Source organism: Ambystoma mexicanum, chromosome 1q (genome assembly GCF_040938575.1).
Source record: "Ambystoma mexicanum isolate Mex_15411 chromosome 1q, UKY_AmexF1_1, whole genome shotgun sequence".
NCBI classification, from domain to species: Eukaryota; Metazoa; Chordata; class Amphibia; order Caudata; family Ambystomatidae; genus Ambystoma; species Ambystoma mexicanum.
In genome coordinates, this window is record NC_090922.1 from 638,190,680 (window position 1) to 638,206,520 (window position 15,841).

The 15,841-nt window shown below is 44.2% G+C and overlaps 1 protein-coding gene across 2 annotated transcripts in view; it reads left to right on the top strand.

Moving 5' to 3' along the window:
• Positions 1-15,841, top strand: part of ABCA4 (ATP binding cassette subfamily A member 4) — a 1,737,150-nt gene that overhangs the window by 1,440,935 nt on the left and 280,374 nt on the right. For both annotated transcript variants that reach the window (XM_069641223.1, XM_069641222.1), the window contains 3 exons: positions 449-554; positions 696-770; positions 14,250-14,419. In XM_069641223.1, coding sequence (XP_069497324.1) covers positions 449-554; positions 696-770; positions 14,250-14,419 — 351 coding nt within the window. The remainder of the gene's footprint in view (positions 1-448; positions 555-695; positions 771-14,249; positions 14,420-15,841) is intronic.

Here is a 15,841-nt window from a genome sequence, read left to right on the forward strand (position 1 = left end):
CTTAGCTTCCCATCCCAGGCTTTTTGAGATGGTGTCTCTTCTAAAGTTGCGCTGTATGGTGGCCTGCAAAAATCATTTCAGAACAGCCTGGGATTTGTGCTCGACACCCTTCATCCGGCCTTTGTGGATGCATCAGCATACGCCAATGGACTGGCAATGAAGCAACTGCTCCATTATATATGCTACACTTTCTCCGGCACAGCTTATATCGCGGTTCGGCGCGCAACTGCTCAGTCCTTTCAATAAACAGGATTAGGATGTCCAGAAATGATTGCCTTTCGCTGTGTTGCGTGATACTGACCCGCAGGTTGTTGTGGTTGTGGAGCTGTGAGTATGAATGCAACAGGCAACAGAAAAGACTTTCTCACCTATGTAAATAATGCTACATGGGCATGTCTTGCAAATGAAAATGACTTGAATTGAATGTGTTTTCTTGGGGATTTTGTAGGTATGGAGGATTTTCAATCGGCGGGAAGCTCCCAGCAGTACCATTCACTGGAGATCAATTCAACAACGTTTTCAGTCATGTTGGACAAATGCTCAATGTCACAGGGGTAAGAGAATAATAATAAAACAAATGAATGGGCGAATATAAGAAATGTCTGCAAACAGTTAGTTATAATGTACCTTTTCACGAAAGAACCAATATTGGCACTAGTACAAGCTCGCCATTTAATTCACATTTTGTATTTTAGGGTCTTAGAACAAAAGCAACATCACAAGAAATGCAGAACTTTCTTACAGAGCTGGAAACTGAAGACAATATTAAGGTATTTCACACAGATCATATGTTTTGGCAGGATGAATAACTAATTACAACACTGAAAATCTGCAGGCAACCCTGAAAAAAAGGCATGTCAAAGGGCTTAGAATGACTTTCCCAATTATCATTTCTTCTCTCAGTAGGTGATTGTTTTTTTTTTTTAGCATTATGCCACACCAGACACTGTATCAAGTATCCGACACAACGGTTGGTGCCAAGCTATGATGCTTTATAGACTAGGGTTATTAGTTGTCATTTTCACAAAAAATATATCTCTATGAATCAAAATGAATGGCACGGAATATTGTACATTAGTACCCGGCGGAAGAACAATCAGATTGTAACAGTCAATCTGATTGGCCCTTGCTGGGTCTTTAACAGCCGACAAAGACGTACCTGCTCCCGTTCTGCAGGCCACATTCTTGAAGTTCCTTCCCTTTCTCCAACTGGCCGCCATGCAAAGGGAGAAGGGACTATGTGTTGTCCCTTTGCTCCGTTCCATGGCAGCCATTTTCATTGTTTACTTTTTAAAATATCTTTTTCATAGCCACCCTGGAAAGAGAGAAGGGACTATGTGTTGTATATTTTTTTTTAGTTGCTTAACAGTGCCCTCGCCGTTTCCCATCTCGAGAAAAAATGCTATTAGTACCCCAGTAATGCCCGCCTCTGAGGGTTCTAATACTTTAGTAGAGTTGCATTATGTTTTGGCATTTGAGAAGGTTTATACTGCTTTGATCATATCTACACTGCTTATATCAACCAGGGGAGGACGGGTAGCTCAGGGGCAACCTGTTCGTCTTTGAAGCAATACTACGCAGCACAACACAGGTTTGAATCCCAATCCTGTGCTTAGAAACCACTCGCTGGTATTAAGCACATTGTAAAAGAACAATTATAATTGTAATAACTTATCTCATTATATTTATTTGTTCTGGGCACTTAAACCCTGTTATCTCCACCTGTTTTAAGGTTTGAGAATGGGTGTAGTCCTTTCTGCCTGCAAAAGAATGTTGTCTGAAAGGCAACAAGTTAATTAATACAAGAAATTCAGCTAAGCCTTATCGAGATTCATGTCTCATTTAAAGGAGAGTTCCGGGACTTTTTTTTTATTGTCCCTACGGTTCGGCCATGTGTTTTTAAGCATAACTCGGTAGATCGTAGAAAACTTTCCTATGGACCTTACCCGACTTTTCGTCCATTAACGCACTCGAAATCAGCCGCCATTTTCTGATAATCCTATCACTTGCCGCATCGCCCTGGCTCACCTGCTTTTGCGGCACTAAATCAAATCCCCCGCCCCTGAAACAGACTTTGTCAAAACATTCATATTCCCCGCCTCTATCCGTGACGTGACTGTGCTGCGTAGGCAAACGCGCCCAGGCGTCTTCTACGCGACTCCACACAGAACCCGGAAATCAACACAGATCAGCTCACACAACACAGCGCGCCACAATTCGCAATATGAAACTGTACTTTTAAATCAAACCGCAAGATTGTAAATTTGGTAAAGTACATTTATTTGACATCAAATGTTTAGAGAATATTCAGCGATTTTCTTTTTTATTTGCTCTCGATCCAAAATAGTTCGTTTTGAGGCACGCAATGTTCCTTTGCTGTACACAGGGTCTTAGATCATCTCACAATACAGCGCCACAATTCGGAATATCAAACTGTGGTTTAAAAGCAAACTGCAAGATTGTACATTTGGCAAAGTACATTTATTGGACATCAAATGTTTATAGAATATTCAGCGATTTTCATTTTTATTTGCTCTCGATCCAAAATAGTTCGTCTTGAGGCAAGCGATGTTCGTGTGCAGTAAACAGGGTGTTGGTTTACGATAAAATAAGCTCTTCGGTCGCACTGATAATCGCATGGCTGTTCCAACAACGAGGCACTAGGCCACCACAACGGTCTGTATGTTGCATCTAGCCGTTAGTACCGCGTAAGGGCATACTTGTACTTGGCGATCGTCCCATAAAATGGTCAGGGTGGTAACGTTGTTCACGCAGAGAAGCAACTGGCGGTTAAAGAAGCCGTCCGCCGGTGTCTGGTACTCGTGACACATGCAGTAATGCATGATGTACCTGTTTGAAAAACATAAACAATGAAATTAGTCTCACCATCAGATCTTTATTAAAATTATTCATTTTATATATTCGGTCGGTAAATTATTTCATAGCTAGGACAGTGCAACTGGGTTTTAAACGTCAAGGGGGGGCTGTAGGATACTGAGACAGTCCCTCAGTGCAGGGGTTGACAGGGAGTGCAGGTGGAGAGTGGAAGGGCCCAGGACCGAGATCGCAGACAGTGGACCAGTTGTTGCAGGGGAGAGGGAGAGAGAAAGCAGAAGCAAAGGTTTTGAGGTGCTTCCGTAAAAGTAGACGGTTCTCCCCAAGATAGTGCGCGGTACAAAACAACATGCCACATAGAACGAACAAGTACAACTCAACCCGTCTTTAAAGCAACTGTATAGTAATTAAATTGCGGTATAAACTCATCTAAAGAGTTACTTACATTATATTTGCATTTTCCATTGCGTCTGTGCGTAGGGCAGCCCCGAAATACCACTCCTTCTATGCCGACGTTATTTCTTCTAATGAACGAACATGAAATGGCTTTCGTTTCTGAAATTATATTCATTATCGTTTCTTACGTGGTCCCGGCCTGTCAAGGTCAAAATACAATAGAACCTTATACTGAGTCGTGTGCCATTCTGGCACCCGAGAAAAAATCAAAGCAGCTGACCTTCACTTTGAACGAGCACACATTCCTAGTTAGCTACATTCAGTGTAAGGCATTCTCACAGGACTTGAAATTTACACTCCATCTTTGCATTTTGTCTGCGTGCTTTGCAGCCACACAGAACCATAAATACGGAGACATTCTATATTTTTTGAAAAATGATTTATATTACTGTTTGGTTTAATTTAATGCGCAAATGAACAAGGTTGGATAGATACACATATTCAATGGGCCTGCGACATGAGGAGACTTGAGAGAACAGACAATGAAATTACAATCATTTAAACCGTGATGTGTATTTCTCAATGAGTTCTTCTTTAGGTGGACATGGAACAGATGCAATGTTGGGTGGCAATGCAGTTGTCCCCTGCACAGGTTCGTTCACAACTCCATTTATGTGCCTATCTAGGACGTCAACAATAAGTTTCTCAATAAACTCATATTGCATATCCTCAAACACTGGTTTGATCACCCATTGTTTACTTCTTTTAGTGAAGGCCTTATTGTAGCGAAGCGTCCCTAAAGTTCCGGTCGTCCTACTTTGTTGACGGCCAACATTATGGTTATGTGCCAAGACCGCTAAAAGAGTCCGATTTATCATGCCCTCCATGCCAAAATGCAATCGTTTTGGCCTGTACTTGAGGCACATATTGTGGAACACCTCCAAATCTCCTGTGTGGCAGAATTCCGTGAGTCCCCTCAAAGCTTTTGTTATAGTTTTATCAAATACAATCTTTTCAATGGCTTTGTGAGTGGGTGATGAAGGAATCAACCACTTCTTCTTCCGTGCCTCCTCTGTGGACAAATGGCCATGTTCACAATTGTGGAAATGTTGGTTCGTGTTCCATCGGTGAACGTTTGTACAGTGTGGCATTACTGACCGCCATTTTTCCAGTAGAATTTCCAACGACCCTCCACATGTTTTTGAGCTCCACCAAAGATGGTTGCTGATTGACTTGGACCACTGTGAAATACCTTGCAATTCTTTTTTTTTACCTGCAGCCGACAATTTTTTATTGATTGATTTTGCAAGATGCCAAACGTCAAATTGGTGATTTATATTTTTGTACTGTTCTCTCATTGTCTTGGCAATTGAAACGTGTCTGTCCGTGGCTATCAGGTCGATCACCATTCCCCGCGATTGTAGTTCTTGCAATGATGCTACAAAGCCAACTTTCTCCATGGCCACTGAGGATGTACTTTGTGACACCTGCACGACCACCGAACTCACAATTTTCTTACTTTCCATGTCCTGAAAGTGGTAGGTGCAGTACTTGGCTGAAAATCCTGGGCTGTCGCACTGTCCATCACCGGCTAGCCTGAACCGTTTGCCCGCGAATGTACTATCAATAGACATTTTTTCCATTCTCCAAGCTTCGCTAATGGCTGGAAATAGATAATCGGTTTGGTATTTGTAGAACTGAGTTTTCGCAATGAAATGGATTCCCACAAACTGAAAGAAAGACTCTAATTTTTTAAAACTTGAACCACTAAAAAGTGCAGCCGCTGCACAAAGTAGATTGCCTGCTGGCAGTTGTCCCAGCATAGGTTGTGCAGACCATGTGAAAGGATGATATTTTGTACAGGTGGCATGTATTTTAAGGTTAGTGCCTCGAATTGCACGAGTCACATTAATCAATGGCTCCCCACATACTTCCCCACCAACCAAATGCCCACATTTCATCCGAATAATAATATCAATCAAACAACTATCGAATACAATGAATTTGGCCTCTTTCCTTATACTGTCACTCTGCATCCCAGCTGGTTCGGCCTGTAACGTTGAGGACATGTCACTCACATGAAAGGTAGAATCTCTGATATCGTCTTCCGCTATGTTCAGTGATATTGATGGTGTTTCATTGTCGCCTACTTCATTCTCTTCCATTGCAACATCTGTTCCTTCTCCGGCGATGGGTGAATAAAACAATTTCTTCAACTTTCTTGCGGTCTTAGTTTTTGCGGGTGTGGATTCTGTGAATTGATCTCCGACTGCATCCGAACTACCAGGAGGACATTCACTATCAATGGCTGGTGGTGGTATAGCTCCGTTGTCAATCACTTCATATTCTTCCCATTGGCACGATGCTTCTCCAGTCTCAAGTCCCTGCCAAAAGGTTTGACAAGCAACATCTCTCGTTCGCTTCACTGTCTGTGTAGATCTAGTTCGTACACCCACTCGCAACTAGAGGACAGATTGGAAAAGGGGTGTTCAGTTTAAACACAACTTACAGTATTGAACTATTAACAGTGAAAAACAACATAATATAGTGACCAGGACACTAACCTTCTTTTGCTTTCTTTTCTTTGAAACTTTCTTGCCTCGAACTTCAACATCAGGACGCTGTTGCTCCGACTCGTGTGTATATGTCTCCACTTCCTCTTGCGCTGCAACGACTATGTTTTCCTGATAAGCACATCCATCACGCACTGACGCTCCATCGACTCCCTGAAACATAGAACTTTCATTAGTATGTATAATAATATCGAAAACACAAAATGTACTTGGGGACCAATACCCACGTACATCTCAATAGCAAAACACGAATGAACGCTTTGTGTAGAACATTCAAACGACAATTATTCACGCATTGTTGATCTAGTTAGATGGAACTGTCAAGATCCATACCTTGGGCTCCTCATAGACTTCCATTGATGATATTATTGAAGATGATGCTTCAGTGACTCCCTGAAACACAGTAATTGCATTAGTATGGTTTTCTATTTTGATAAAAAGAACATAAAGTTTGTGCAGGCGTCAACGGCTCATCTAAATAGACCTGCACAAATGATCAGTTGTCTAAAATAAATAATGGATATCTAAATATGATTCGATTTGCTCGATCGTTGGAAGTGTCACCACCCAGAAATCTGCATCAACTACTAGGGGTGATGTTCTTGTAGAAGAAGCTCCGTCATCTCCCTGAAACATAGTACTTGCGTTAATAAAGAAGGAAGTATAGCAGATGTAATCACGTCATATGATCTCGCTTGATCGAGCTGTCAGTATCCATACCTCGAAATGCATAAGAACATCAAGGGACGATGTAACTGCGGTGCACACTTCTGCAAGCTGTTGCGCCGACCCGTAACTGCACGCTCCCCCTTCTTCTTGGACTAATGCTCCATCGACTCCCTGAAACATAGGACTTTCATTAGTAATGAACACAATATTGAAAAAAGAAGACACATACGAGGGCGACGACAGAAGGACATATCAATGGCTAAAAACGAAAGAAACATTGTGTGTAACAATCACGCTACAAGAATGCAAGATCTGATGATCTCCATCGATGGAACTGTCCTGAAACGTACCTCGAGCATCTGAGTGACATCAGAGGTAGTCGTCAATACGTTGGACTCCTCAGCATCTCCCTGAAAGACAGTACTTGAATTATTTTGGATAACAATAATTATAACTCAAAACAAAGACTAGAGGACGAGTACAAGGGTGTACCATTAGGTAAAATAATTACACGATAAATTAAAACTGTTGATTTACATGCCTAAAACAAGTCAATGGCAGAATAGCTAAGTAAGATTACCCGATAGGCGCTTGAAGTGGCTGATGACTGCAATAACGACACGGATGGAGAATCTTCCGCCTTCATATTGAGTGGATACATAAATGGGGAAATTATTGTTAGCTAATGCTACACACTACCGCAAGGCCGAGAGATAAATACGTAAACTTGACTCACCAGTGGAGGGATGTGGACGAATAGAGTGGGAATAGCGGTGGAGAGCAATTTTCGCCTCGCTCGCGGTGTGTTCTTCTTTATTAGCAATGATGTGGAGTACATGTCAGAGGTAAAGTGCCTGCTGCAGATGCGGTATCGATCACCCCTCTTGTCCGCAAAGACTTCTAGGACTCTACTTTCAAGCTCAGAGGGTGGATATCCGCAATATCGGACCCATTCTCTTATCTGATCTATTGTCTTAGGGAAAACATGCATTATAGTACCTTCAGATTTATTATGGGTCTTCGAAGGGCAACCGCCAATGGAACAGGCAGGCATTGTGGAAAGTTCTGAAAAGTAAAGATCAACAATTCTCTATGAATACCAATGTGTTAAAAAATTAAATGACACATAAAAGGTTCAATGCAAGGTATGTTTTGGTTCTTGGAACTATACACGTTATTCACATGCGGATAAGTATTTGAATAACTTTAAAAAAATAGAAAAATAATTTGACTAAACTCAGAACATATGACTAGTTCCTTGCATGTACTGTCTTGAACGAAAAGAAATTGGACGCAAAATGAGTATGGTACATGGCCTTACCTTGACGAGCAAACAGTTAGATGCAGGGATCAGAGTAGTTTCTTGTCGAAGAACAGGGAGCAGTTCACAGGTTGCAAACTGACGAGTTTCCTCGAAGTGGTCACGGAAGTTCACAGAGACGAAGAGCAGATAACCAGCACCTTCACGGGTTGACTAGCAAAGTGCAAAGAAGTTCTCATTATAAATATGAAGTGGGTTATAAAGAATTCGAAACAGGGGTGTGTTTGTGAATGAATGACGTGTATGAATCACGTCCAGCGTGAGGGGGGATGCTTGGCAGGAGACATGGGGTCTGGCGGTAGACATGGAAACAACAACCCATGCGCTATAGACCACTTTGAAGTGTACATGGTCTTTGGCACCTCTTGGCCTTTATCGCTCCCTGACAGCTCCACTTGCCAGCGCAAGTACCCCGGTGCGAACTGCCTTTGATAGGGCGGGGGGTGGATTGGGGCGGTGGTCGTGCAGACAAGACACAGGAAGACTCGTGAATGGAGACACACTTATGTGGATTGCAGGGGGCCGTCCAGCGTGAGGGGGATGCTTGGCAGGAGACACGGGGTCTGGAGGTAGACATGGGAACAACAACCCATGCGCTATAGACCACTTTGAAGTGTACATGGTCTTTGGCACCTCTTGGCCTTTATCGCTCCCTGACAGCTCCACTTGCCAGCGCAAGTACCCCGGTGCGAACTGCCTTTGATAGGGCGGGGGGTGTATTGGGGCGGTGGTCGTGCAGACAAGACACAGGAAGACTCGTGAATGGAGACACACTTATGTGGATTGCAGGGGGCCGTCCAGCGTGAGGGGGATGCTTGGCAGGAGACACGGGGTCTGGAGGTAGACATGGGAACAACAACCCATGCTCTATAGACCACTTTGAAGTGTACATGGTCTTTGGCACCTCTTGGCCTTTATCGCTCCCTGACAGCTCCACTTGCCAGCACAAGTACCCCGGTGTGAACTGCCTTTGATAGGGCGGGGGGTGGATTGGGGCGGTGGTCGTGCAGACAAGACTCGTTTGCCGCAGGGCCTCACCAAGGAGAGGCCATCTAACTGCATGTAAGAGGCAGGCTGCAGGATCTAGTACATGGAAGGCAGGGGGGTGAGTTTATAAATACCTCACCGTCCCAGGAGAATATATGGGTGCAGTTCACCCTGGAGACCCTGGATGCCTAGGCTTGATGCCAACCCGCAAAATAACATATGTATGTCTGCTGCATATGGGTTCAACGGTTATGTGGATTGAAGGTGGGCGGCCAGCGTGAGGGAGGATGCTGGCCGGAGACATGTGGTGTGACAAGACAAGGCACAGGAAGACTATTCAATGGAGACACACTAGATTCATTTAAAAAATCAAAACAACCATTGTTAAAATATATGTTGGGTTTTATTTTAGATCTTAATTTCAATTGAACATAAATAATAAACATTACACATTGTAAAGTTGCGGTTGCAGCACATCCCGGGAAAATCCGCGGTATTGTCCACTGTCGCTGGGGAAATGTTGTCTAATGGCAAGTACCGCACAGGCAGGTATTACTCTCCGAACGCGGTGTCCGAGCCTCCCGTGAAGCCACCAAGTGAAGCAACGATAGGCCACCAGCCTGTACGACCTGTGAAAATGAAAGATGCAAACTGTATTAAAATGACAACTTTCTTATCACTGTCGATTCAGGTAAAAAATGTCATTCTGCTTTGAAAAAAATTCTATCTAGAAAATGCACAACATGGAACCAATTTACATGCATTCGAATGATATGTAGATGTAGTTTTATATGTGGGAGACGACCATGAAATAGTAGTGGCATCACTGACATCACAACCAGAGTATACTTACTCGTTACTCGGATTACGCGGACGAACAGTGCCGCAAAGTTCGTACATAAGCACCATCATCATCCTCAACACGGTCCGTGAGAGGCAGGCTTCCCTGAACTCTGGCAGCTCGGTGATGCATTGCGGACTTGGCTCGCCTTCCGAAATGTAGGCCAAGCACCCGGAATTTTCACGGCAGCAGCAGTTCTCCTCCTCAGTTGGCATTAGCTCGCACCGATTGCACGTGCACCAGGTGGAGACGCCGTCCATGCGACATGGTCCAGGCTCTTCATCCGTTGACTGGTCCTCCCAACTGCCGTCCGAATCCCCATCGTTTTCGCGTGCTTGCCTTTCCAGTAGTTCTTCCTCGGTGTACTCGGGCTCGTACATATACGGCATTATTGTAGCCATTGTGTGGTAAAGAAAGTAAAATAATTTACAGAGATGGTACAGGTGTTCACAAGGCCTAGAAGCGGCGAAGGTAGCTGACCAGAGCACAGAAACGAGTCACAGAATACTCAAAGTAACACAGAGAGAGTAATGGAATCGAAAATCTGCTGCTGTGTGTTGTGAAACGGTGTGTTTATACTTATTGAGGAAAGAGGCGTCCTGCCATTTCCATGGCGACACTTCATTAGCTGAGGCGCAGCGATTGTTGACACGAAACGTGCTTTGGCGTTGGGAAATGGGCGGTACGCGTCTGCTGATGTCAGGCTCAGGGGCGGGGGATTTGATTTAGTGCCGCAAAAGCAGGTGAGCCAGGGCGATGCGGCAAGTGATAGGATTATCAGAAAATGGCGGCTGATTTCGAGTGCGTTAATGGACGAAAAGTCGGGTAAGGTCCATAGGAAAGTTTTCTACGATCTACCGAGTTATGCTTAAAAACACATGGCCGAACCGTAGGGACAATAAAAAAAAAGTCCCGGAACTCTCCTTTAAGTGATTTAAAACCACCTTTTCTGCCTGCAAAAACATATGTCTCATAAGTAATGGTTTCATTACAGCTATTAATCAGCTTCTGGTGTAATACTACATGTTAGCCAAGTGTGACCTCAGTCACTTGACTTCTTACCAATACATCATTTTAGCAGACTGATCTGAATCAAAAGGATCTATGTGATCACTGAGACCACACATAATTGCGACACCCGAAAATGCTGATTTTCTTTTTTAATTAAACCCCCTTTGCACCACATGGATATGCGGGGGGAGAGCCCCCGCAGTCCCTCCATATTACTACAATATCCCATACCCCCCACATATTTATGTGGTCTAAAGGGGGTGTTAAAAAAAAAAGTCAGGCATTTCGGCCGCCGCAATTATGAGGGCGACATTTTGGGCCATTACCAATCAAAATACTTTGATTATGTCATTTTCTTTCTTTTATATAGAAAATCTTAATAATTTGTTTTTTGTTTTGTAAAGGGAAGGTAAAGTTTATTTTTTAATGCTATTGTAATCATTTGTAGATCATGTGTATTTATTTGTATTTGGATTTATACTGCGCTGTCGCCAAAGTGCTTTATCAAAAAAGGAGACTTGTATAGAAATGAAAATGCAAAGTTGGCATTACAAATCAATGGTTTATGGAGGAGACAGAAGAGACAAGAGGTGATCCTTTAGGCAGGTACGGAAGATGTGATATGTAGAGGAAGAGCAGATCGGGAGAGGGAGAGAATTTCTGTGTCCACTGTCCTCTTCTTTCTTCTGCTTTCGACACAGTCAACCATGCCATCCTGCTCAAGCGCCTTCTTGATAGCCTGGGTATGACTGATCAGGCCCTGGCCTGGTTGACCTACTTTCTGACTGACAGACCCTCTGAGGTCCAACTGGGGACCTTCCCCTCTTCTATCTCTCTCTCCACCTGTGGTGTTATCCAGGGGGTCTAACCTCTCTCCTTGGCTGTTCAACCAATACCTGGCTCCTCTCGTCCACCGCACAGCTGCTCTCTGCTCCAACTTTCAATGTTATGCGGATGACACCCAGCTCACTTTCTGGCCTCTCTTGCCACCTCTACTCCTTCTCTCTTTCCTGACTGTCTGTCTGCAATTCAGGAGTGGTGTGCTGCTAATGATCTCTGCATCAATGTCAGTAAAATGGAGATCCTCCTCATCGGAACACCAGCTCCCTCCTTTCCTCTCTCTATCTCTGGCCGCCCACTCTGGGTCCTCTTCCTTCTCCTACCTGTGAGGCTAAGAACCTTGGGGTCATCTTTGACTCCACCCTCTCCTTCTCTTCTCACATTTCTGACATCTCCAAGAAGTCAAACTATCAGCTGCACCTCCTCAGAAGTATTCTTCCCTTCCTCACTTTCCCCCAGAAGCTCCAATCCTCTTAAGGCTGGACTACTGCAACAGCATCTTTCTAAATCTTCCTGCCTCTACTCTCTGTCCTCGACAACTTATCCAGAGCAGGACTGTGAGACCTGTCCTTGGCCTCAAGCCCAGGGATTGTATCTCTCCAGCTCTGAAATCTCTTCATTGGCTCCCAGTGGCGCAAGGATCAAGTTCAAGACCCTCTGCACTGTCCACAAAGCCTTCTGGGGCCTGGGTCCGCACCACCTCCAACTCTCTCTTCCTAAGTATCTGCCTTCTCGAGCTCTCCGCTCATCCACCTCCAACTCTCTGAGGGTCAGTCGCTTTTCCAAGCAGAAAGTTGTGGGCAGATTTCTTTCTTTGGCTGGGGCCTCCCTCTGGAACAGCCTCCCTGCCTCTCTCAAGCTTGAGCAGAACCATCTTCGGTTCTGGGAAGCAACTCAAGACCTTCCTCTTTGCTTCAGCTTTCTCTCTTCCTCTCCCCTCCTGATGACCTGTCTGTTCCATGCACCTGGTCACATTGCCACCCTCTGAATTTGGGTCCAGGTCCCTGACTGTCCAGTTGCACCCGCGCTGCCTCTTGGCCCTCCTAGCCCTTATGGTCTGTATCTGTAACCCTACAGTCACCCTCTCTCTGCACTTATTAGCCACCCGCTGGCTGCACCCTCTGATTACCGGCACTTAGCCACCTATTGGCTGCACTCTGTTATATGCACATCTACCTCTCCCCTCGCTTTTTGCACTTCTCCATCCCCCCTTTTGCACTTCTCCCCTCCCTCCTCCATGCATTTCGCAATCTGAATGACACAAGGCCTAGTAAGATTGTTGTTTTGTCCTCTGAAGTATCGTGGTCCCACAGAAAGACACCCTGAGCCTGCAGGTAAATTACTGTGGGTTTATTGTTCAAGATGGTAAAAGCAAACACAGGCACCAGCTCTCCTTCTCCAACTGTCCCCCTTGGAGCATACATTAATATCACAACACTGACACTCCATAGTGACATCACAGAATAGCGTGCACTCTACACTGACATCACCACACTCAGGGATAAGAGGGAGACATACATTATAACATCCTCCCTTTGTTTCCCCCTCCTTGTCTTGTCGCGCTTAGAAACACTTTTGTACAGGCGCATTATAAATGCCTTATCATATCGTATATCATATCAAGTGGGGCAAGGAGGGAGAAGGAGCAAAACGAGAAGAAGCACAGGGGGCTTGTGAACATCGAGACGATAGGTAGACTGAAAAATAAGAGCACGGGTGGGGGAGTAGAAGGAGATTAAGGATGCAAGATTTGGGCGCACGACCATGGAGACATTTGAAGACAATAGAGAGGAAATGAAACAGAAGACAAGGTTAAAATGGTAAGATAAAGGCAGATAGAAGGGGAAATCGATCGACAGTCAGAAAGACCAAAAATAAGCCAAATAGCAGAGTTATAAACGAAACGTAGAGAGGTTATATGAACCACAGGAAGACCAATCGAGACAGATGTCAAGACGGGACAAAATCAGAAAATTATCCGCTGAATAAATGGGAAGGGAGGAGACTAAAGCATTACATGGGACTGAGGAAAATATGAGATCAAGGGAGGAACCCGAGGTGTGTGATGGGACACTCAAGAAGGAAAAGATGCTAAGAATCCATAAGAAGAAGACAAGGAGAGGTAAAATGAATAGAATCAAGATGCACATTCAAATCGCCAAGCACGAAGAAAGGGGGGCTAGATGGCAATATAGAAAAGAGTACGGCCTCAGAAATAAAGGATGTGTGGGCCAGGGGGACGATAAATAATAAGGAAAGAGAAAGGGAAGGGGTAATGCTGACAAGTTAAGGTTGTAACGTAAACAATATATGAACAGACCTCGCAGATCTACACCAGTACGCTTCTGCCACTCGGAGAAGGCCTACAGGCATCAGTCCCCCTAGCCCCCAGCTCATCGTACTGAATGGAAATCACACAAACACACTCATATCACCTCAATAACCCAGTACAGGTAGGAGAGAACTGTAGGTACCCAACCAATCTGCCAATATCCATCACCACATCTACCCTGTATACCGTGACATCCCTACCACAGGCCGGTGCATCGTCAATCACTCCATGGTCATCCATGCCATGAAATCAAGTTCATGCAAATGTAACTAATCATGTAAATGACAAGGGTGTGCTATACTAATCCCATGTAACATTACATAACGTGCTGCCACAGTATCTGCAGCATTTTCTGATCCACAGAGGTCCTCCAGTCTCTACTATATGTTTGTAATTTTCTGTCTGATACCTTTCTAAAAAGATGCTGTCTTTCTTTTCTTCTAGGTATGGTTTAACAACAAGGGCTGGCATGCCATTCCCATTTTTATAAACGTAGCCAGCAACGCCATCCTGAGGGCGAATCTGGAGGTAGGCCAGGTGCCGGAAGAATTTGGAATCACTACCATGAACCATCCACTGAACCTCACTAAGGACCAGCTGTCAGAGGTCACTGTGTACGTAAGGCACTGAATTAATGAGAGACCTCGATCTCCCCATTCATCACCTCACATTCTGAACATGTCACACCTGTTGGAGGGGAAGCCCGGCTCTGTGAAGGGTAGTCTGTAAGAAGCTATAGGGAGGTGAAGGAAAACATCGGGGTCCTGATCTCGGACGTTTCAAGCAAATATAAAGATCAGATGTGCACTCCAACAAGGATAATGGTGGCAGGCTGTGGAATTGTAAATACATGTACAATCTTGCAATGGGGAAAGTTAGTTTTAGCGCACAAGTACATGGGCTACAAACCCCTTTCCAAGATTGCTCAATATTAGATTCTCTGTGAATGCCACTGGCCACTGCAGTGGTGATTCAGAACATGCCTGGTGGAAAATGGAAACTATTGGAGATGCTCAAACCACAACTATGATTTACCATTCCTGACAACAGCATGGTTATGTGTCAGGTTGAAGAATTACTTGACATGTGTGAAAAGACTACAGTCATTATAGACTACACCATACCAAAGCAACCTATGTTAGCAATATTCGTACTGTAGGCAGTGAGATAGCTGGCCTCTGCCTCATTACCAGAGACACAGGCAATTGCAAAGGTCCGCAGTGCTGCCATTCACAACATGTATAAGCGAAACCACCATTCTAGCAGGTATGACAGCGTAGGTTATCATGCAAAATTCAACATCATGGACCAATGGATCGAGGATGACAATTATCGCTTACTTAATGTTTCTTTTCACAAATTATTTTATATATGATTTTTATTTTTGGATTATTCAATTTTAATACAATTCCAATCGTGTGAATTTGATTTATTTTTTCACTAAGGTCTGTATGGCTGATCCACAATTAGTATGGACCGTAGCCCTTTCCTGTTAAGATAATCTCACCCATATATACTTGCAAAGACGCCCGCGATACATTGAAGACGCCGTAAGCACCTTGAGAAGTGTATTCGATGAGAGAAGAAATTGATGTGCCTTCCATACACGTTTAAGTATATATGGGTGAAATTATCTCAACAGGAAAGGGCTACAGTCTACACTGACTAATTGTGGATCTGCCATACAGACCTAAGTGAAAAAATTAATCAAATTCACATGATACTATGAGAGAGAAGTACGAGTTATATGCAGTGTCGAGTGGAAGAAATGAACCTGGGAACCCATATGGGGTTGTGGTCATAGCGAGAGATAGACCATAAGGAATTGGTTGAGAGTATAAGTGGAGTTGGGATTCGTCCATTACATCTGTATCTCCCCATAAATGAAACGTGGAGATGGTGTGGCTCCCCCCACTGTATGTGAAGCAAGACACATTTGAGACCTTGTTTCTTGTCCTGATGAAGGTTGCATGAACAAAAGGACACGATTAGTGATGTTCTGCCCTGACAACCGAAACACGTGTCGATCTAAAAAT